General features: G+C 44.3%; 1 protein-coding gene across 2 annotated transcripts in view; it reads left to right on the forward strand.

Annotated features, from left to right (window-relative positions):
• Nucleotides 1-22,500, forward strand: part of LOC121546109 (copine-5-like) — a 189,608-nt gene that overhangs the window by 79,303 nt on the left and 87,805 nt on the right. For both annotated transcript variants that reach the window (XM_041857133.2, XM_041857134.2), the window contains 2 exons: nucleotides 7,372-7,435; nucleotides 22,197-22,300. In XM_041857133.2, the coding sequence (XP_041713067.1) occupies nucleotides 7,372-7,435; nucleotides 22,197-22,300 (168 nt within the window). The remainder of the gene's footprint in view (nucleotides 1-7,371; nucleotides 7,436-22,196; nucleotides 22,301-22,500) is intronic.

Genomic DNA, 22,500 nt, shown 5'->3' on the forward strand with positions numbered 1-22,500 from the left:
GTTCTGATGGGGAACATCAGTCGGCATTCCAGATGAACATGGCATCAGCCAGCTTAGGACCATATGTCTCTGTGTCTAGGGAATCCCCAGTGGCTCCGTTACAATGCGCCTGTAGAGCCTCATACAGTATAAGGGCCAGTTAGCACACCTTAGTATAATATATATATATATATATATATGTGTGTGTGCCCCTCTCTGATGCTCACTGTGCCTGCCTGCTGCTTGTTGGAACCAGGCTAGAATGTATATATATATATATATATATATATATATATATATATATATATATATATACAGTGGGGAAAAAAGTATTTAGTCAGCCACCAATTGTGCAAGTTCTCCCACTTAAAAAAGATGAGAGAGGCCTGTAATTTTCATCATAGGTACACGTCAACTATGACAGACAAAACGAGAAAAAAAATCCAGAAAATCACATTGTAGGATTTTTAATGAATTTATTTGCAAATTATGGTGGAAAATAACAAAAGTTTCTCAATACTTTGTTATATACCCTTTGTTGGCAATGGCACAGGTCAAACGTTTTCTGTAAGTCTTCACAAGGTTTTCACACACTGTTGCTGGTATTTTGGCCCATTCCTCCATGCAGATCTCCTCTAGAGCAGTGATGTTTTGGGGCTGTCGCTGGGCAACACAGACTTTCAACTCCCTCCAAAGATTTTCTATGGGGTTGAGATCTGGAGACTGGCTAGGCCACTCCAGGACCTTGAAATGCTTCTTACGAAGCCACTCCTTCGTTGCCCGGGCGGTGTGTTTGGGATCATTGTCATGCTGAAAGACCCAGCCACATTTCATCTTCAATGCCCTTGCTGATGGGAGGAGGTTTTCACTCAAAATCTCACGATACATGGCCCCATTCATTCTTTCCTTTACACGGATCAGTCGTCCTGGTCCCTTTGCAGAAAAACAGCCCCAACGCATGATGTTTCCACCCCCATGCTTCACAGTAGGTATGGTGTTCTTTGGATGCAACTCAGCATTCTTTGTCCTCCAAACACGACGAGTTGAGTTTTTACCAAAAAGTTATATTTTGGTTTCATCTGACCATATGACATTCTCCCAATCCTCTTCTGGATCATCCAAATACACTCTAGCAAACTTCAGACGGGCCTGGACATGTACTGGCTTAAGCAGGGGGACACGTCTGGCACTGCAGGATTTGAGTCCCTGGCAGCGTAGTGTGTTACTGATGGTAGGCTTTGTTACTTTGGTCCCAGCTCTCTGCAGGTCATTCACTAGGTCCCCCCGTGTGGTTCTGGGATTTTTGCTCACCGCTCTTGTGATCATTTTGACCCCACGGGGTGAGATCTTGCGTGGAGCCCCAGATCGAGGGAGATTATCAGTGGTCTTGTATGTCTTCCATTTCCTAATAATTGCTCCCACAGTTGATTTTTTCAAACCAAGCTGCTTACCTATTGCAGATTCAGTCTTCCCAGCCTGGTGCAGGTCTACAATTGTGTTTCTGGTGTCCTTTGACAGCTCTTTGGTCTTGACCATAGTGGAGTTTGGAGTGTGACTGTTTGAGGTTGTGGACAGGTGTCTTTTATACTGATAACAAGTTCAAACAGGTGCCATTAATACAGGTAACGAGTGGAGGACAGAGGAGCCTCTTAAAGAAGAAGTTACAGGTCTGTGAGAGCCAGAAATCTTGCTTGTTTGTAGGTGACCAAATACTTATTTTCCACCATAATTTGCAAATAAATTCATTAAAAATCCTACAATGTGATTTTCTGGATTTTTTTCCCTCAATTTGTCTGTCATAGTTGACGTGTACCTATGATGAAAATTACAGGCCTCTCTCATCTTTTTAATTGGGAGAACTTGCACAATTGGTGGCTGACTAAATACTTATTTTCCCCACTGTATGTGTCTGTGCCCCTCTCTGATGCTCACTGTGCCTGCCTGCTGCTTGTTGGAACCAGGCTAGAATGTATATATATATATATATATATATATATATATATATATATATATATATGTATATACATTCTAGCCTGCTTATATATATATATATATATATATATATATATAGAGAGAGAGAGAGAGAGAGAGAGAGAGAGAGAGAGAGAGAGAGAGAGAGAGAGAGTGAAAGAGAGTGAGAGTGAAAGAGAGTGAGAGAGAGAGATAGAGAGAGAAAGAGAGAGTGAAATAGAGAGAGATCGTGTGAAAGAGAGAGAGAGAGAGTGAAAGAGAGAGTGAAAGAGAGAGAGAGCGAGAGAGAGAAAGATAGAAAGAGAGAGAGAGAGAGAGAGAGAGAGAGAGAGAGAGAGAGAGAGAGAGAGAGAGAGAGAGAGAGAGAGAGAGAGAGAGAGAGAGAGAGAGAGAGAGAGAGAGAGAGAGAGAGAGAGAGAGAGAGAGAGAGAAAGAGAGAAAGAGAGAAAGAGAGAGAGAGAGAGAGAGAGAGAGAGAAAGAGAGAGAGAGAGAGAGAGAGAGAGAGAGAGAGAGAGAGAGAGAAAGAGAGAAAGAGAGAGAGAGAGAGAGAGAGAGGGGGGCTCCTCTGTAATACTGTAGATAACAGAAACAGGACAACAGCATCAAACTGGCTGGGTTTTCCCACACACACACATACACACAGCCCTTGTGACATGATGCACTCAGGAGGGAATATTGCTCCTCCCGATGTGATGAATGAATGATAGAGAGAGAGAAAGAGAGAGAGAGATTGCATGTACTTTACTATGTACCTACTTAGCTGTCATAAAGCTTCTAACTCAGCTCTAGCCATCGGAACGGACACTGTTCAATAATGCATTCTGCTTGACTGAAAGACCTCAGCTTCTTTTACCTCACCCCTTCCCCCCGATCACACACACACATGCACACACACACACAAAAAACGCATAAATAATTAAAGGACAATTAATTCACCTTGAGATTGAGATTGGACTTTTAAATTGGAGAAGACCGCATAGGGAGGCTCAGAGAATGAAGTGAGGTATAGTTCTCCACTGTTCTGAATGAAGTGAGGTATAGTTCTCCACTGTACTGAATGATGTGAGGTATAGTTCTCCACTGTACTGAATGAAGTGAGGTATAGTTCTTCACTGTACTGAATGAAGTGTATGGGTGGTATGGTAAAGCTTGAATACATTTAGTCTAACACTAGTGTCCTGATGCCTTGGGAAGAGTGCTGTATAGGAAGGAAGGAAGGAAGGAAGGGAGGGAGGGAGGGAGGAAGGAAGGAAGGAAGGAAGGAAGGAAGGAAGGAAGGAAGGAAGGAAGGAAGGAAGGAAGGAAGGAAGGAAGGAAGGAAGGAAGGAAGGAAGGAAGGAAGGAAGGAAGGAAGGAAGGAAGGAAGGAAGGAAGGAAGGAAGGAAGGAAGGAAGGAAGGGTGGAGTACGTAGAAGTAGTTGTGATAGGATGTTATAGATGCAGTGTGTACAGTGTATAGGTAAAAGGCATATGATTAATCTCCATGATCCTAGAGTCTTGGGATGACATAATCAGACCACTGAAGGTTATTGGATCAGGGGCCTCCAGCCAAACATTTAAATTATCCACCAATTGACCACACTGCTGGACAGACAGACAGACAAGAGAAGGAGGAGAGGAGTTGTGCTCCCTACATTAATCAAAAGGCCCTGTTCATGGTACGTTCTGTTAGTTCATCAGTGGTGCTCTCTTATCCCATAGAATGAGAATCACTGAAGTTCTTACGGTTGACCTCTATTGCTACACTCAATATGGCTGCCTGGCCCATTCATCATTGTCCATTGACTTAAATTGGAGTGTGTTCTAATCATTATTTAGCTGCACTTGATTGGCCTTTCCTGGTGCAATGGAACCAATGGATTTTCTTCCCAGAAGTGTAAACCCAGCCCATCAAGCAGCCTGAATCAAACGCTCAAAACAATTTGAAACCTGGCTACAGTACATCCCATCCTCTGACAGACAGACGAAGCTGTGGGTGTGTGTGTGTGTGTGTTTGTGTGTGTGTGTGCGTGTGTGTGTGTGTGTGTGTGTGTGTTTGTGTCCTGCTAAGGGCCTCAAGCCAGGGGCTCATCAAGACCCACCTGTCATTTCCTTCTCTGTCTGTCTGGTAGGATGACACCCTTGTCAGCAGCAGGCAGGAGAGGCCTTGTCTGCCTCCCAAATGGCAACCTGTAAACAGGGCCCTTAGGGTTCTGGTCTAAAATAGTGCACTAGATAGGGAACATGGTGCCATTTGGGACGCATCCACCTGTGTGATAGGATAGGTGATACCCCATCCTTCTCCTGCTCCCCTGGCAGCTAAATGTGTGGGTGGTTTGGACCCTATTCAGCCCAATGAGCCACAGATAAAGCTGAGAGTCTCTGAAAATTGGATGGGATTGGATGGCCATGGACACAAACCTCATTTTATCCCCCCCACACTAGATCCAGTTGAAATAGCACTTACAGTACGCTCCTGAGCCCTGCTGTCATTGGCCTGTCTGAGCTATGAGATTGGCAGGCCATTGGGGAGATGGAGGGGAGGTGTCCAGTGTTTTGTGGGGTTTTCTGTCTTAGTTTCATTGTGTGTTTGTGTGTGTGTGTGTGTGTGTGCGCGCGCGTGTGTGCGTGCATGCGTGCGAGTCTCTCCCCCTGTGCTATCATTCCTTGGTGTTCACATCACCAACGAACTATCATGGTCCAAACACACAGTCGTGAAGAGGGCACGACAAAGTCTATTCCCCCTCAGGAGACTGAAAAGATTTGGCATGGGTCCTCAGATCCTCAAAAAGTTCTACAGCTGCACCATCGAGAGCATCTTGACTGGTTGCATCACCGCCTGGTTTGGCAACTGCTTGGCATCAGACCGCAAGGCACTACAGAGGGTAGTGCGTACGGCCCAGTACATCACTGGGGCCAAGCTTCCTGCCATCCAGGACCTCTATACCAGGCGGTGTCAGAGGAAGGCCCTCAAAATTGTCAAAGACTCCAGCCACCCTAGTCATAGACTGTTCTCTCTGCTACCGCACGGCAAGCGGTACCTGAGTGCCAAGTCTAGGTCCAAAAGACTTCTCAACAGCTTCTACCCCCAAGCAATAAGACTCCTGAACAGCTAATCATGGCTACCCGGACTATTTGCACTGCCCCCCCCACCCCATATTTTTACGCTGCTGCTACTCTGTTAATTATTTATGCATAGTCACTTTAACTACCCACATATACATATTACTTCAACTACCTCAACTAGCCGGTGCCCCCACACATTGACTCTGCACCAGTACCCCCCTGTATATACAGTGGGGAAAAAAAGTATTTAGTCAGCCACCAATTGTGCAAGTTCTCCCACTTAAAAAGATGAGAGATGCCTGTAATTTTCATCATAGGTACACGTCAACTATGACAGACAAATTGAGAAAAAAAAATCCAGAAAATCACATTGTAGGATTTTTAATGAATTTATTTGCAAATTATGGTGGAAAATAAGTATTTGGTCACCTACAAACAAGCAAGATTTCTGGCTCTCACAGACCTGTAACTTCTTCTTTAAGAGGCTCCTCTGTCCTCCCCTCGTTTCCTGTATTAATGGCACCTGTTTGAACTTGTTATCAGTATAAAATACACCTGTCCACAACCTCAAACAGTCACACTCCAAACTCCACTATGGCCAAGACCAAAGAGCTGTCAAAGGACACCAGAAACAAAATTGTAGACCTGCACCAGGCTGGGAAGACTGAATCTGCAATAGGTAAGCAGCTTGGTTTGAAGAAATCAACTGTGGGAGCAATTATTAGGAAATGGAAGACATACAACACCACTGATAATCTCCCTCGATCTGGGGCTCCACGCAAGATCTCACCCCGTGGGGTCAAAATGATTACAAGAACGGTGAGCAAAAATCCCAGAACCACACGGGGGGACCTAGTGAATGACCTGCAGAGAGCTGGGACCAAAGTAACAAAGCCTACCATCAGTAACACACTACGCCGCCAGGGACTCAAATCCTGCTGTGTCCCCCTGCTTAAGCCAATACATGTCCAGGCCCGTCTGAAGTTTGCTAGAGTGCATTTGGATGATCCAGAAGAGGATTGGGAGAATGTCATATGGTCAGATGAAACCAAAATATAACTTTTTGGTAAAAACTCAACTCGTCGTGTTTGGAGTACAAAGAATGCTGAGTTGCATCCAAAGAACACCATACCTACTGTGAAGCATGGGGGTGGAAACATCATGCTTTGGGGCTGTTTTTCTGCAAAGGGACCAGGACGACTGATCCGTGTAAAGGAAAGAATGAATGGGGCCATGTATCGTGAGATTTTGAGTGAAAACCTCCTTCCATCAGCAAGGGCATTGAAGATGAAACGTGGCTGGGTCTTTCAGCATGACAATGATCCCAAACACACCGCCCGGGCAACGAAGGAGTGGCTTCGTAAGAAGCATTTCAAGGTCCTGGAGTGGCCTAGCCAGTCTCCAGATCTCAACACCATAGAAAATCTTTGGAGGGAGTTGAAAATCCGTGTTGCCCAGCGACAGCCCCAAAACATCACTGCTCTAGAGGAGATCTGCATGGAGGAATGGGCCAAAATACCAGCAACAGTGTGTGAAAACCTTGTGAAGACTTACAGAAAACGTTTGACCTGTGTCATTGCCAACAAAGGGTATATAACAAAGTATTGAGAAACTTTTTTGTTATTGACCAAATACTTATTTTCCACCATAATTTGCAAATAAATTCATTAAAAATCCTACAATGTGATTTTCTGGAATTTCTTTTCTCATTTTGTCTGTCATAGTTGACGTGTACCTATGATGAAAATTACAGGCCTCTCTCATCTTTTTAAGTGGGAGAACTTGCACAATTGGTGGCTGACTAAATACTTTTTTTCCCCACTGTATACTCCCTACTGTTATTTTATTTTACTGCTGCTCTTTAGTTATTTGCTTTAATTTTTTTTACTTCACACTTTATTTGTTAATTATTTTAAAAATGCATTGTTGGTTAAGGGCTTGTAAGTAAGCATTTCACTGTAACGTCTACACATGTTGTATTCGGCGCATGTGGCAAATAAAATGTGATTTGATTTGTTTTGTATGTCTTGATAAACTGCTAGAGCAAGAGTTAGTGGTTTGGTTAGTGAACCCTTAAAGGCCTGTGGATCTCTCAGTTCTCAGCTGGGTCCAGGAGAACAGAATGTATGCTGAAATCAGTCTAATTCTTAATTTGTGAAAGAAAACAGCTGAACAGATCAGGGCGCGCTTTGGGGAGTTTTTTTAGAGACTGTCCTTCTCCATCAATGAGTGCAGTTTGGTTCCAGAATGTGGAGGATTCCCAGAGAAAAGATGAAAGGTGGAAGTCCCATTATAATGCATGGTCATGTCAACACTAAATGCAATGATCACACGACGGAGCTTTTCTCCTTCTGTTTCTCTATCTTGTTTTGTAGTGGCATCCCTGGGAAGACATGTGGCACCATCATCCTATCAGCGGAGGAGCTGGGGAACTGCAGAGTAAGTACACAATATTTAACTGTCACCTTTTCATTTAATTCCTTTAGCCTTTTCCTGTACAGTCAACCAACGCCATTGTGATGCGTGTGATAGAAGGAGTCAGGCGCAGGAGAGTAATACCCATCCAAAGAGTTTATTCCGTCGATAAACAGTTGCGCAAGCATGCGACAACAAAACTCAGGCACAGGGGGAAATATCTACCCTGGCAACAACAAGGTAAGGGTAGCTCAACCGAGCTGCACACAGCTCACTACAAACAATCACCCACACAGACAAGGAAGCAGAGGGAACACTTATACAATGACTAATTGGGGATAAGGACCAGGTGTGTGTGATTAATTAGACAAGACAAGTGGAGTGATGATAAATGGATCGGCAGCAGCTAGTAAGCCGGTGACGCCGAACGCCGAAACCTGCCCGAGGGAGCCAGCCTCGGCGGAAGTCATGACAGCCATGCAATTAGTGTACAGCATAATGTTTTAAAAATGACTCAGTGATCAATACTGGAGAAGTTCAACTTATTATCAAGACATAAAATATAAACCTCTACTAAATGTGCTAGCTAGGCCATAGAGAATAACCAGAGTATATCAGATCATCTGAGCCATAGAGAATAACCAGAGTATATTAGAGATAGTTTGAGCCATAGAGAATAACCAGAGTATATTAGAGATTGTTTGAGTCATAGAGAATAACCAGAGTCTATTAGAGATTGTTTGAGCCATAGATAATAACCAGAGTATATTAGAGATTGTTTGAGCCATAGAGAATAACCAGAGTATATTAGAGATTGTTTGAGCCATAGAGAATAACCAGAGTATATTAGAGATTGTTTGAGCCATAGAGAATAACCAGAGTATATTAGAGATAGTTAGAGCCATAGAGAATAACCAGAGTATATTAGAGATAGTTAGAGCCATAGAGAATAACCAGAGTATATTAGAGATTGTTTGAGCCATAGAGAATAACCAGAGTATATTAGAGATTGTTTGAGCCATAGGAAAATACAGTATACACCTCTACTGTATATGCTAGGCCTATAACCCACTAATAACCTGTCTATTAGCCATGTGTTGTGACATATGAAGATTGTGTCCATAAGTATGGTGAACATCAGACCCATATTCTGTATACACTAAGTGGACAGTTTATTAGGTACACCCCCCCGTTCACGAAAATGGTTAGCTCCTACAGACAGTGAGTCACGTGGCCATGGCTTGCTATATAAAGCAGGCAGACAGACATCGAGGCATTCAGTTACTGTTCGGTTGAACGTTAGAATGGGCAAAACGAGTGACCTAAGCGACTTTGAGCGTGGTATGATCGTTGGTGCCAGGTGCTCCGGTTCCAGTATCTCAGAAATGGCCGGCCTCCTGGGCTTTTCACTCACGACAGTGTCTAGGGTTTACAGAGAATGTTGCGACAAACCAAAAAACATCCAGTCAGTGGCAGTCCTGTTGGCAAAAAAAGCTTGTTGATGAGTGGTCGAAAGAGAATGACAAGAATCGTGCAAGCTAACAGGTGTGCCACGAACAGGCAAATAATGGCACAGTACAATACTGGTGTGCAGAACAGCATCTTGGAACACACAACTCTTATCAGATGAAAGCAAGAAGAAGCGGCTCCAGTGGGCATGCGATCACCAACACTGGACAATTGAGGAGTGGAAAAACATCACCTGGTCTGACAAATTGCGGTTCCTGTTGCATCATGCTGATGGCAGAGTCAGGATTTGACATAAGCAGCATAAAAGCTAATTTATGCTTGATCCGAAAATGTTGTTGGAGGCTCCGTTGGAGGGTGTGACGCAATTGCGGAGCCGCCGGAGGCATGCAGAGGCCAAATTGAGCTCCGTACCGCATCGCCGTCCCAAATTTTGTAACAATCCATATAGCTCCGCATTGACATGATTGGTTGACGGTGGGTGGGAGCAGGAGGTCCTGTATAAACACAAACTCACTTCCTCGACAACTTCCTCCACAACAGCTCTACTCAAAGCGCAAGAAGTATGAATGCCCTGACTGTGTCCTTTAATAATGCTGCTGTGTCCTTTAATAATGCCCTGACTGTGTCCTTTAATAATGCCCTGACTGTGTCCTTTAATAATGCCCTGACTGTGTCCTTTAATAATGCCCTGACTGTGTCCTTTAATAATGCCCTGACTGTGTCCTTTAATAATGCCCTGACTGTGTCCTTTAATAATGCCCTGACTGTGTCCTTTAATAATGCTGCTGTGTCCTTTAATAATGCTGCTGTGTCCTTTAATAATGCTGCTGTGTCCTTTAATAATGCTGCTGTGTCCTTTAATAATGTTTTATTTCACCTTTATTTAACCAGGTAAGCCAGTTGAGAACAAGTTCTCATTTACAACTGCGACCTGGCCAAGATAAAGCAAAGCAGTGCGATAAAAACAACAACACAGAGTTACATATGGGGTAAAACAAAACATAAAGTCAATAACACAATAGAAAATATATATACAGTGTGTGCAAATGTAGTAAGTTATGGAGGTAAGGCAATAAATAGGCCATAGTGCAAAATAATTACAATTTAGTATTAACACTGGAGTGATAGATGTGCAGAAGATGATGTGCAAATAGAGATACTGGGGTGCAAATTAGCAAAATAAATAACAATGTAAATAACAATATGGGATGAGGTAGTTGGGTGGGCTAATTACAGATGGGCTGTGTACAGGTGCAGTGATCGGTAATGTGCTCTGACAACTGATGCTTAAAGTTAGTGAGGGAGATAAGAGTCTCCAGCTTCAGAGATTTTTGCAATTCGTTCCAGTCATTTGCAGCAGAGAACTGGAAGGAATGGCGGCCAAAGGAGGTGTTGGCTTTGGGGATGACCAGTGAGATATACCTGCTGGAACGCATACTACGGGTGGGTGTTGCTATGGTGACCAATGAGCTAAGATAAGGCGGAGATTAGCCTAGCAGTGATTTATAGATGACCTGGAGCCAGTGGGTTTGGCGACTAATATGTAGTGAGGACCAGCCAACGAGAGCGTACAGGTCACGATGGTGGGGAGTATATGGGGCTTTGGTGACAAAATGGATGGCACTGTGATAGACTACATCCAATTTGCTGAGTAGAGTGTTGGAAGCTATTTTGTAAATGACATTGCCGAAGTAATAATGCTGCTGTGTCCTTTAATAATGCTGCTGTGTCCTTTAATAATGCTGCTGTCCTTTAATAATGCTGCTGTGTCCTTTAATAATGCTGCTGTGTCCTTTAATAATGCTGCTGTGTCCTTTAATAATGCTGCTGTGTCCGTTAATAATGCTGCTGTCCTTTAATAATGCTGCTGTGTCCTTTAATAATGCTGCTGTGTCCTTTAATAATGCTGCTGTGTCCATTAATAATGCTGCTGTGTCCGTTAATAATGCTGCTGTGTCCATTAATAATGCTAATTGGCTTTCTCTCTGTGGCTCTAAATGAGGCCAGTAAATAAGCACATTACAGCATTACAGCCCTGCTAGAGGAGCAAGGGGAGAGGGGGAAGAGGGGGGAGAGAGGGAAGAGGGGAGAGAGGGGGAGAGGGGAGAGAGGGGAGAGGGGGAGAGAGGGGAGAGAGGGGAGAGAGGGGAGAGAGGGGAGAGAGAGGGAAGAGGGGAAGAGGGGAGAGAGAGGGAAGAGGGGAGATAGGGGAAGAGGGGAGAGAGGGGAGAGAGGGGAGAGGGGAGAGAGGGGAGAGAGGGGAGAGAGGGGGAAGAGGGGAGAGAGGGGAGAGAGGGGAAGAGGGGAGAGAGGGAGAGAGGGGGAGAGAGAGAGGGGGAGGGGAGAGAGGGGAGAGAGGGGAGAGAGGGGAGAGAGTGGAAGAGGGAGAGAGGGAGAGAGGGGCGAGAGGGGAAGAGGGGAGAGAGGGGAGAGAGGGGAGAGAGGGGAAGAGGGAGAGAGGGGAGAGAGGGGAAGAGGGGAGAGAGAGGGAAGGGAGAGAGGGGAGAGAGAGGGAAGAGGGGAGAGAGAGGGAAGAGGGGAGAGAGGGGAAGAGGGGAGAGAGGGGAGAGAGGGGAGAGAGGGGAGAGAGGGGAGAGGGGAAGAGGGGAGAGAGGGGAGAGGGGAGAGGGAGGGGAGAGAGGGGAGAGAGGGGAGAGAGAGGGAAGAGGGGAGAGAGGGGAGATAGGGGAGAGAGGGGAGAGGGGAGAGAGGGGAGAGAGGGGAAGAGGGGAAGAGGGGAGAGAGGGGAGAGAGGGGAGGTGAGGGGAGGTGAGGGAAAGGGAAAGGGGAAGATGGAAGGTAGAAAAGAGGGGAAGTGAGGGGAAGTATGGAGAAGAGGGTGTGTGTGTGTGTGTGTGTGTGTGTGTGTGTGTGTGTGTGTGTGTGTGTGTGTGTGTGTGTGTGTGTGTGTGTGTGTGTGTGTGTGTGTGTGTGCCCCAGTCATTCAGGGGTCTGTGTGAGTCACCAGGTAGATCTATGATGACGTAGAGTTAGCCTCATCGCCACAAAGCACCACTTAAACATCAGGTTTCTAATGATCATTATCTTCACTCACAAGAGATCATCTCCTCACTGTCAGAGTTGATTAGAGAGACAGGGGTCTGCACTATAAAGGGACGTGGGCCATTGAAATTGAATGGACATTTTTATTTATAATTACTACCACAAAGATGGCTGCCGGTCTATGGTGCCCCAGACTAATCATTCTCTGGTCCCCAAACACCCAATGGGATATCCTGTAGGATGGCTGTTCCCACAGTCATCTAGTCCCCAAACCCCCAATGGGATATCCTGTAGGATGGCTGTTCCCACAGTCATCTAGTCCCCAAACCCCCAACGGGATATCCTGTAGGATGGCTGTTCCCACAGTCATCTAGTCCCCAAACCCCCAATGGGATATCCTGTAGGATGGCTGTTCCCACAGTCATCTAGTCCCCAAACCCCCAACGGGATAACCTGTAGGATGGCTGTTCCCACAGTCATCTAGTCCCCAAACCCCCAACGGGATAACCTGTAGGATGGCTGTTCCCACAGTCATCTAGTCCCCAAACCCCCAACGGGATAACCTGTAGGATGGCTGTTCCCACAGTCATCTAGTCCCCAAACCCCCAACGGGATATCCTGTAGGATGGCTGTTCCCACAGTCATCTAGTCCCCAAACCCCCAACGGGATAACCTGTAGGATGGCTGTTTCCACAGTCATCTAGTCCCCAAACCCCCAAAGGGATAACCTGTAGGATGGCTGTTCCCACAGTCATCTAGTCCCCAAACCCCCAACGGGATAACCTGTAGGATGGCTGTTTCCACAGTCATCTAGTCCCCAAACCCCCAAAGGGATATCCTGTAGGATGGCTGTTCCCACAGTCATCTAGTCCCCAAACCCCCAATGGGATAACCTGTAGGATGGCTGTTCCCACACTGTCATCACCCTCTATTGTCTCCCATCCAGGCAAAGAGCACCGCAGCCTAACTGACTGACTGTTATCCATAGCTAATGGCAAGCTCTACCAGCCTGTCAGCGTAATGCCAGGTTGTGTCTGATATGGTGCCATTTCAACCAGCTGGCAGAGATCACTGGTTAGCAGTCTCTGGTGACAGTCTCAATAGTTGATTTTGTTCTGGGTGCAGAGATCACTGGTTAGCAGTCTCTGGTGACAGTCTCAATAGTTGATTTTGTTCTGGGTGCAGAGATCACTGGTTAGCAGTCTCTGGTGACAGTCTCAATAGTTGATTTTGTTCTGAGTGCAGAGATCACTGGTTAGCAGTCTCTGGTGACAGTCTCAATAGTTGATTTTGTTCTGAGTGCAGAGATCACTGGTTAGCAGTCTCTGGTGACAGTCTCAATAGTTGATTTTGTTCTGGGTGCTGAGAGTACTGGTTAGTTACAATATACTGTGATAATTAGATAATTAGACCAAGATAACTGATTGAGTGATTATGTGTGAATAGAAAACAGCAATACAACAGCTTGCGTCCATTTAGTCACCACAGTTGTAATCAGCAGTGAACTTTTCTCTCTCCTTCAAACCAACAATGTAGTTTTTCCAACGGTGTTGATTGGATATTACAGAGGTCATCGGAGCTACTCGGTTTGCTAAACAAGAGGTATTTAATTTCATTCTACAATATTACATCCACCAGCTATTCTCTCCCCGGCATTGTTCCAAAATCCATATTACTAGCAAATGGGGAATAAAGCAGTGTACTGTAGTGGATATGCATTCTAAGTGGCATGCTAGTGTGGATATTGGAACATAGCCTAGGGTCTGTGCTTTGAGAATATAGAGGTTATAGCCCAGTTAGAGTTGTGGGCTTCTGGCCAATGAATACCTGGATTCAAATAGTATCTCTTTCATTTGTTCCATTGTGCTAGGAAAGCTCAATCAACTGCAGCTAAAGTTTAAAAAAAATATATATATATTTGAACCAGGTCTGTCTGTTGTCCAAGGCCTGGAGGTAGGGTGGTGGTGTTGTGGTGGTTCGAGGGGCAGGTCAGAGGATGTACTGTGAGTTACGTGGGTCATGAGGATCGATAGAGCCCATGTGTTCAGGCCTAAGAGCCCCCGTCACTAGCCTGGCCTGAATAAATAAATGAATTGGGATCGATAGAGCGAATGTGTTCAGGCCCTGACAGCACCCACACAATCACCCATGTGACATAGACCTGATGGATATTGGCTACACTTTAGAGAGGAAGAAAATGGTTTTGTCTGCACACGAATGAATGAAAATTGAATTCAACAATAATGTTTTCAATTCGACTTTTGCTTTCAAAAGCAGCTCAAACATAGAACATGTAAGAATTAACTGAATTAATTATACCGTGCTGATATACCGTGCATTATAGGGAAATAATGCACGCTCTAGAATGCCCTTCAAGCTAATCAGAAACGAGTATTCAACAATGCCATGGTATAATTCATTATAATATGCTATACTGTACGTTACTGCGTTATACTATATTATACTATACTGTATACTATAGAGGTTATAGCCCAGTTAGAGTACTATCCTGTATTATACTATACTGTACTATACTGTATTATACTATACTGTACTATACTTTATTATACTATTCTGTACTATGCTATACTATATTATACTGTATTATACTACACTGTACTATACTATATTATACTGTATTATACTATACTGTATTACACTGTACTATACTGTATTACACTATACTGTACTATACTTTATTTTACTATTCTGTACTATGCTATACTATATTATACTGTATTATACTACACTGTACTATACTATATTATACTGTATTATACTATACTTTACTATACTATATTATACTGTATTATACTATACTTTACTATACTGTGTATACTGTATTATACTATACTGTACTATACTATATTAAACTGTATTATACCATTCTGTATTATACTGTACTGTATTATACTGTAATATGCTATAATGTATTGCACTATACTGTGCTGTACTATACTATATTATACTATACTGTACTATACTATGATATATTATACTAAACTGTACTGTATTATACTAAACTGTACTGTATTACACTATACTGTATTATACTATACTGTATTATACTATACTGTAATATACTGTATTATACTATACTATAATGTACTATACTATAATGTATTATACTAAGCTGTACTGTAAATTAAACTAAACTATACTATACTGCATTATATTATACTGCACTATTTTATACTATACTGTAATGTACTATACTATAATGTATTATACTAAAGTGTACTGTAAACTAAACTATACTGTAGGATATTAAACTGTACTGTATTATACTATACTGTACTGTACTCTACTATAAGGTATTATAATAAACTGTACTGTAAACTAAACTATACTTTACTGTATTATATTATACTGTACTGTATTATACTATACTGTACTGCAATTCAGAGGAAAGTATTCAGACACCTTTACGTTTTCCACATTTTGTTACGTTGCAGCCTTATTCTAAAATGAATGAAATAATGTTTTTCCCTCATCAATCTACACACAATGCCCCATAATGACAAAGTGAAAACTGGTTTTTAGAAATGTTTGCAAATGTATTACAAATAAAAAACAGAAATACCTTATTTACATAAGTATTCAGACCCTTTGCTATGAGACTCGAAAATTGAGCTCAGGTGCATCCTGTTTCCATTGATCATCCTTGAGATGTTTCTACAACTTCATTGGAGTCCACCTGTGGTAAATTCAATTGATTGGACATGATTTGGAAAGGCACACATCCTGTCTATTTAAGGTCCCACAGTTGACAGTGCATGTCCGAGCGAAAACCAAGCCATGAGGTCGAAGGAATTGTCCGTAGAGCTCCGAGACAGGATTGTGTCGAGGCACAGATCTGGGGAAGGGTGCCAAAAAATGTTTGCAGCATTGAAGGTCCCCAAGAACACAGTGGCCATGAATAAAGAATGGTACCAACACATCCTCCGAGAGCAACTTCTCCCAACCATCCAAGAACAATGCCTTTTCCAGCATGATGGAGCACCTTGCCAAAAGGCAAAAGTGATAACTAAGTGGCTCGGGGAACAAAACATCAAAATGTTGGGTCCATGGCCAGGAAACTCCCCAGACCTTAATCCCATTGAGAACTTGTGGTCAATCCTCAAGAGGCGGGTGGACAAACAAAAACCCATAAATTCGGACAAACTCCAAGCATTGATTATGCAAGAATGGGCTGCCATCAGTCAGGATGTGGCCCAGAAGTTAATTGACAGCATGCCAGGGCGGATTGCAGAGGTCTTGAAAAAGAAGGGTCAACACTGCAAATATTGACTCTGCATAAACTTAATGTAATTGTCAATAAAAGCTTTTGACACTTATGGAATGCTAGTAATTATACTTCAGTATACCATAGTAACATCTGATAAAAATATCTAAAAACACTGAAGCAGCAAACTTTCTGAAGACCAATACTTGTGTCATTCTCAAAACGTTTGACCACGACTGTATGGTACCCTGGTATCTTCTAGCCATCCAACAGAACACGTGCCTCCAACCATCCAGCTCAACGCACAAAATGGTGTGTGTGTCCGTGTCCGTGTGTGTGTCCGTGTGGTGTCTGTGTGTGTGTGTGTGTGTCTGTGTGTGTGTGTGTGTGTCTGTGTGTGTGTGTGTCTGTGTGTGTGTGTGTGTGTGTGTCTGTGTGTGTGTGTGTGTGTGTCTGTGTGTGTGTGTGTCTGTGTGTGTGTGTGTGTGTGTCTGTGTGTCTGTGTGTGTGTGTGTGTGTGTCTGTGTGTGTGTGTGTGTGTGTGTCTGTGTGTGTGTGTGTGTGTCTGTGTGTGTGTCTGTGTGTGTGTGTGTGTGTGTGTGTGTGTGTGTGTGTGTGTGTGTGTGTGTGTGTGTCTGTGTGTGTCTGTGTCTGTGTCTGTGTCTGTGTGTGTGTGTGTGTGTGTGTGTGTGTGTGTGTGTGTGTGTGTGGATCTTAATTTCATCACGCTGTTGCAGCAGAACTTTCCTGCAATGCATGAAATGTTAAACTTCTAGGGTATTTGAAATGTTAAAATGCTTCTGAAGTTTGTAATCTCCACTTTTACATTTCAGACTTGATTTTCCCTTACGAAAAATTCATCAATCCCTACAATTATAATGAATTATAATCCACATAATAATTCACATTTCCTGTTGCTGCAGAATTGTTTTCCTTCTGTAGCAAAACTGGCTCAAATTAAGATCTTACGTGTGTGTGTGTGTGTGTGTGTGTGTTTGTCTTGTAATGGTTTTGACTTATAATAATAATAATAATAATAATAATATGCCATTTAGCAGACGCTTTTATCCAAAGCGACTTGAGGTTATTGTCTGTTAGGGGTGCCAGGTAGGTCATGCCTACCAGAGAAATTGAGGGAATGATTCCCGTCTGGTCCATCAAGTCTATATCAATACAAAGGACTCATGAAAAAGTGAGAATGGAAAGTAAACTTTTCGTAAACCTGAGACTGTTCAGACATAATTCAGGGCTGTCACACACCCACTCCCCTGGAAAAAGTCAACCATTGCCATGGAAGGCACATCATGGTCGGGGAAACCGAGAAAACTCTTCTCCTCACTTTCCTCTTCAAAGATATGAGGACTTTGTGGTGCTCACTCTCCTCAGCTGAGGTGTAACAGGCCTCAAAGCGTGAGACTTCTGGGTCTGGGAATTCGAGAAAAGTCTAATCACTTTCATCTTCAAAGATATTCAGGACCTTGTGGCACTCACTGGTGCGTCAATCGACTCTAGGGGGTTAAGGTGTGAGACATAGAAAACGCGCATATATGTTCGGTAGTTCAGAAGGGCCCATCTCCTCCACCATTCTATATGGTCCTTGCCATTTAGGAGTGAGCTTCGTCCAGAATCATTTGTCAGCTTTTGAGTACGGATGGGAGTGTAGCCACACCCAATCACTGACCTGGAACTGCATGTCTCGTCTCGTCTTATCATAGTTCCTCCTCTGCTTGAAACATGCCTTGATCAGGTACTTTGAGACAAGAGCTCTTAAGTCGTGCAGATGGTCATAGCACGCAGGGTCCTGAGTAACCGGTTGAAGCTGCAATACCAAGGGTCCTCAGAGGGCTTAGGTTCACCTCTGCAGGGGTGACTCCAGAAGACTCTCGCAAGGTTGGTCTGTGGGTGGTAGGCCGTGGTCAACTTCTGTCTCAGGTTCCATCTTTGGCAGGTCTCCTCAAAGAGATTGGAGACGAATTGGAGAGTTCAGGATCTCACGAAAGAGTCAGGATCTATTTTGTGAGGATGTTAGAGACTGTCCTTGCTGTGGCCCGTCGAAGGGCAAAGAGCTCCACCCACTTGGAATGGTAATCGACAAAAGCAAGCATGTGCACATTCTGATTTGAACTTCTAGGAAATGAACCAATCAAATCCATTTCTAACATTTCCTAAGGTCAGGTGACCACTGTTTGCTGCGACATGCCAGCAGTCTTCCGGCCTTCTGGTTTGTACATTTGACAAAACTGACAGTATCGGATGTGTGACTTTACATCTAGGCCAGTGCAGTGGTGCTTGCAACCGCTTGTAGGTTTTGAACCTGCTCAAATGACCAGCTAACGGGTCTTTCATGGAAATGTTGCAGCAGTTGAAGGCGTAGAGGTTCAGGTATGTACACTTGGTAGAGTGTCCCGTGAGGTAGTTGCACAACTCGGTAAACTTTGTCCTCAGTGACGGTCAGGGGTTGTGGTAGAATTTACTGTATTTTCTCCATCTTCCAGGATAGTCTGGCATAGCGCCTGTACTACTATGTCATCCTGTTGGGCCTTCCATATGGACTTATCAGACATGGGAAAGTTAGTCTTAGGTGAGTCTCGGCTGCTAGACAGGACAGTGGCACGTGTAAGATTAATGCCACTGTTGCCATCAGCAGGAGCTCTGGATGAGGTATCTCGAACAGAATTGTACTTTCATTTTCTGTATTCTACAGCAAAGGTTAACTCTTGCAACCGTAGAGCCCAACCGATGAGTCTGGTTCTTGGTTTGTTGGTCTTGAACACCCACAGACGGGAAGAATGGTCAGTGACCACAGTGAAGTACAGTATCTTCCTTCCAGGTAGTACCTCCACCTTTCGAAAGCCCAGACAACTGCAAGGCACTCTTGCTCGGTTGTGGAATAGTTTCTTTCTCCTCCCATTTATTGAACGACTGGTGAAGGCCAGCACTTCTTCAGTGCCATGTTCAGTCCATTGGACGAGGACAGCACCAAGTCCAACATCACTTGCATCAGTGTAAACAACAAAAAGACAGTCAAAGTAGGGATGACCCAAAATGGGAGGCGTGACAAGGTGTCGTTTCAGGGTTTCAAAAGAGGTCCGGGATTCTGCCGTCCATCGGAACTTTGCTCCTTTCCTCTTCAACATGTGATTGGCACAGGGAAGTCTTGTACAGCCTTGGTATTTTCAGGATCCACATGGATGCTGTCAGAGGACACAATATGGCCAAGGACCTTCAGGGAGGTTTGGCAGAAGTTGCTCTTCTTCATGTTCACCGTCAGACCAGCTTCTCTTAGCTTGTCCAACACTGCTTGAAGATCTTGAAAGTGTTGTTTTCTGGTCTGTGAGTAGATAATTATATCTTCCAGGTAGACAAAACAGATGAGTCTTTGGAAGGTGGCAAGCGCGTTGGTAGGAAGAGGATAGGCATCGGTCTGGGAGACGCTGTTGGTCTTCTTATAGTCCACACAAAATCTAAAACCACCAGTCTTTTTGGGGATGAGGACAACAGGAGCAGCCCAGGGAGAGGAGGAACGTTCAATTATATCTAGTGTCAACATATCATCAATGAGTCCCTTTTAGATGATGAGCTTTTGCTGGGGACAGAAGGTGGTGGGGCATCTGCTTGATAGGCATTTCCTGTGTAAGGAATATTTTGTGCTTCAGGAGCCCGGGGCATCTGGACATACATTTATTCTATTTATAAAGTTATTCTGCAGCTGTTCGAACAGCCTTAACTCCTCTGGTTGTTCCAGCTGAGCTCTTCTCACTGACTGTAAAGGAGATCATCAGCAGGATTACCAGGGGCTCGCTGTACCGGAGTAATGGCAGAGAAGACTGCCACACTTAGACCCCAATCATGTAGCTTCTGCTTGGAAAAAATGCTTCTCGCTCTGATTGTGTGGAAAAAGTAGCAATTGTGCGATGTCAATCTGGACACCACTGAAGTACATGAAATCAAGTACCAGCACGACAGGAAAACCAAGGGTCTTGGAAAGCAGAATAACAAACAGAATCATATAGGAGCGGTTACACAGGTGGAACTCTACCTCACGCCACCCGAGTGGTCATTTAGCCTCACCGTCAGCCAGATACAATGGACCTTCTGTCCAAGGCTAAATGTTGTCCTGGGGACCTTTCACCTCCTTCCATAGCTTCTCATTGAGCAGCGTGTAGGATGACCCGGTGTCCAGAATGGCTCTTCCTGTCCAAGGGCCTATGGACAGGCGTAACCTCAGCTGGTATTGGCTGAAAGGAAGTGGATGTCGATGGGTCGTAGGCAGGGACTCTTGGGGTCAAAGCACTCAGAGTAGGATGGCCATTCTTGTGATGGGAGTTGGGTGTGTTGACCTGTTGCGACTTGTTGTACGGCTTGTTGGTTTCTGGAGTGGTTTGCGTGATACTGATTTGGAATGTCCCTTTTGCTACATCTCCAACAGAACACCCGAGGGGTTTTGGCTGGAGACCCTGGCTGTGGTTGATGGTCTGTCTTGGGTGACTGTTTGGGTGTCTGTTTCTCTCTCTGTTAATATTTCTGTTGGCATTCTCCGTCCTTCTCAAACTGCTGTCCAAGTATAACCAGTCCATCTACAGTGGGGACTCTTTCTCTGAGATGACTGGCTAGTAGAGGGTTGATGTTCTTCAAGATCAACTTAATGACCTCTTCCTCCTCAATGCCAGGTTTCCACTGTCTGCACAGGGAGTGGTAACCGTACGCAAAGTCACGGATACTCTCTCTCTCTCCTTGCTCTCGATTCCTGACTCTGTCTGCCAGCTCATCGGTGTAGTCCTCAGACAGAAAGGCAGAGGAAAACTTTGACTAAGTCAGCCCAGGAGGCAGTGGTGAGACGTGCCACATCCCCCAAGCCTGATGGAGGCCATGTCAACAGACACATCATCTAACATTTTACCACATTTAGTGAGCTCTGTCTGTAGGAGGTCTACAGTGTTCACCAGCGAAGAGAATACTGAGTCAACGTCCTTGAAGACCTCGGTGTGGTGATGTTGCAGGTGCCACCGGTGATGCTGGCTGATGCTGGCTATATATTGGGAAATTAAAGGGGAAGCGCAGCCTCGGGAGGAGACGCACTGAGGCGATTCAGACATAATTCAGGGCCATCACAGTCTGTGTGCGTGCGTGCGTGCGTGAGCGTGAGTATACACATTAATGGAATCACTGCTCTCTCCGTAGATTTCTCCATCATCTTTATGAACATCTATTCTCCATTACAGGGTTCCCCAAACTCGGTACTGTTGAACAGTACTGACCAATACCTTGACCACCAGACATTACAGGCATTACTCTGCCAGCCAAGGCATTATGGGGTCGGGGAGCATTCATTGTATGAATCCAAAATGGCACCCAATTCTCTATACAGTGCATTACTTTTGACCAGAGCCATATAGATTTCCCTATGGGCCTTGGACAAAAGTAGTGAACTACATAGGTATTCGGGTGCTATTTGGGCCGTAGCCATTGTCTCCATTATGGCGGTGTGTGAGCATTGAAATGCTGCCTGCATAAGTGTGATTATGAAAACCAGGTGTTTAATGTATCATTAGCTGAACTAAAACCCCTCCATCATTTCTTCCACACACACAGATACAGGCCATTTTCTAGCTGAACCCATTTCATTTTAGTGCCCCATTTTGTATGGACTCTTAAGCAATTGATTTAGGCCTGTATTCACAACCACAACGTTGCACATAACTTTTTTTTACTTTGCTTTTCGAGACTTCTTGTGTTGAATGCCAGAACATGAATCAAGTAATGATTATTAATGTACATGTTCTTTCAGTAGGATTTGAGAAACAGGGCTCATTGGCTGTGAGCGGTGCTGCTGTGATGTATTGCTTATTAAGATGCAGACCATTCCTTGGGTTTATTTGGTGATTCAGTGCTTTTATATCTTGGCACAAGGCACCATATTAAAAACACAACAGCTAGCAAACAGGGAGCCTGTAATCCTACTGGGGATTTACTGTGTAATGTCCCCTCTTTTTAGCTTTCTTTCTTTCTCTCTCTGTCTCACTTTTTTCCATCCCTTTCTTTCTCTCTTTCCATATCCCCCCCTCTCCATCCCTCTCTCCACTCCAGGAAGTCGCCACCATGCAGTTCTGTGCCCACAAGTTGGACAAGAAGGACTTCTTTGGCAAGTCAGACCCATTTATGGTCTTTTACCGGAGTAATGAAGATGGGACGTGAGTTCTTATTTGTTTCTCTCTCTCTATTTTTCTGCTTGTTTTCTGGTTCTAATATCTTCATTTTATCAAACAGATACAGTACATGAGTGCTAAGCTGTCAGATCAAAGGATGGAGAGAGAGAGAGAGAGAGAGAGAGAGAGAGAGAGAGAGAGAGAGAGAGAGAGAGAGAGAGAGAGAGAGAGAGAGAGAGAGAGAG

This window comes from Coregonus clupeaformis, chromosome 30 (genome assembly GCF_020615455.1).
Source record: "Coregonus clupeaformis isolate EN_2021a chromosome 30, ASM2061545v1, whole genome shotgun sequence".
Taxonomy (NCBI): domain Eukaryota; kingdom Metazoa; phylum Chordata; class Actinopteri; order Salmoniformes; family Salmonidae; genus Coregonus; species Coregonus clupeaformis.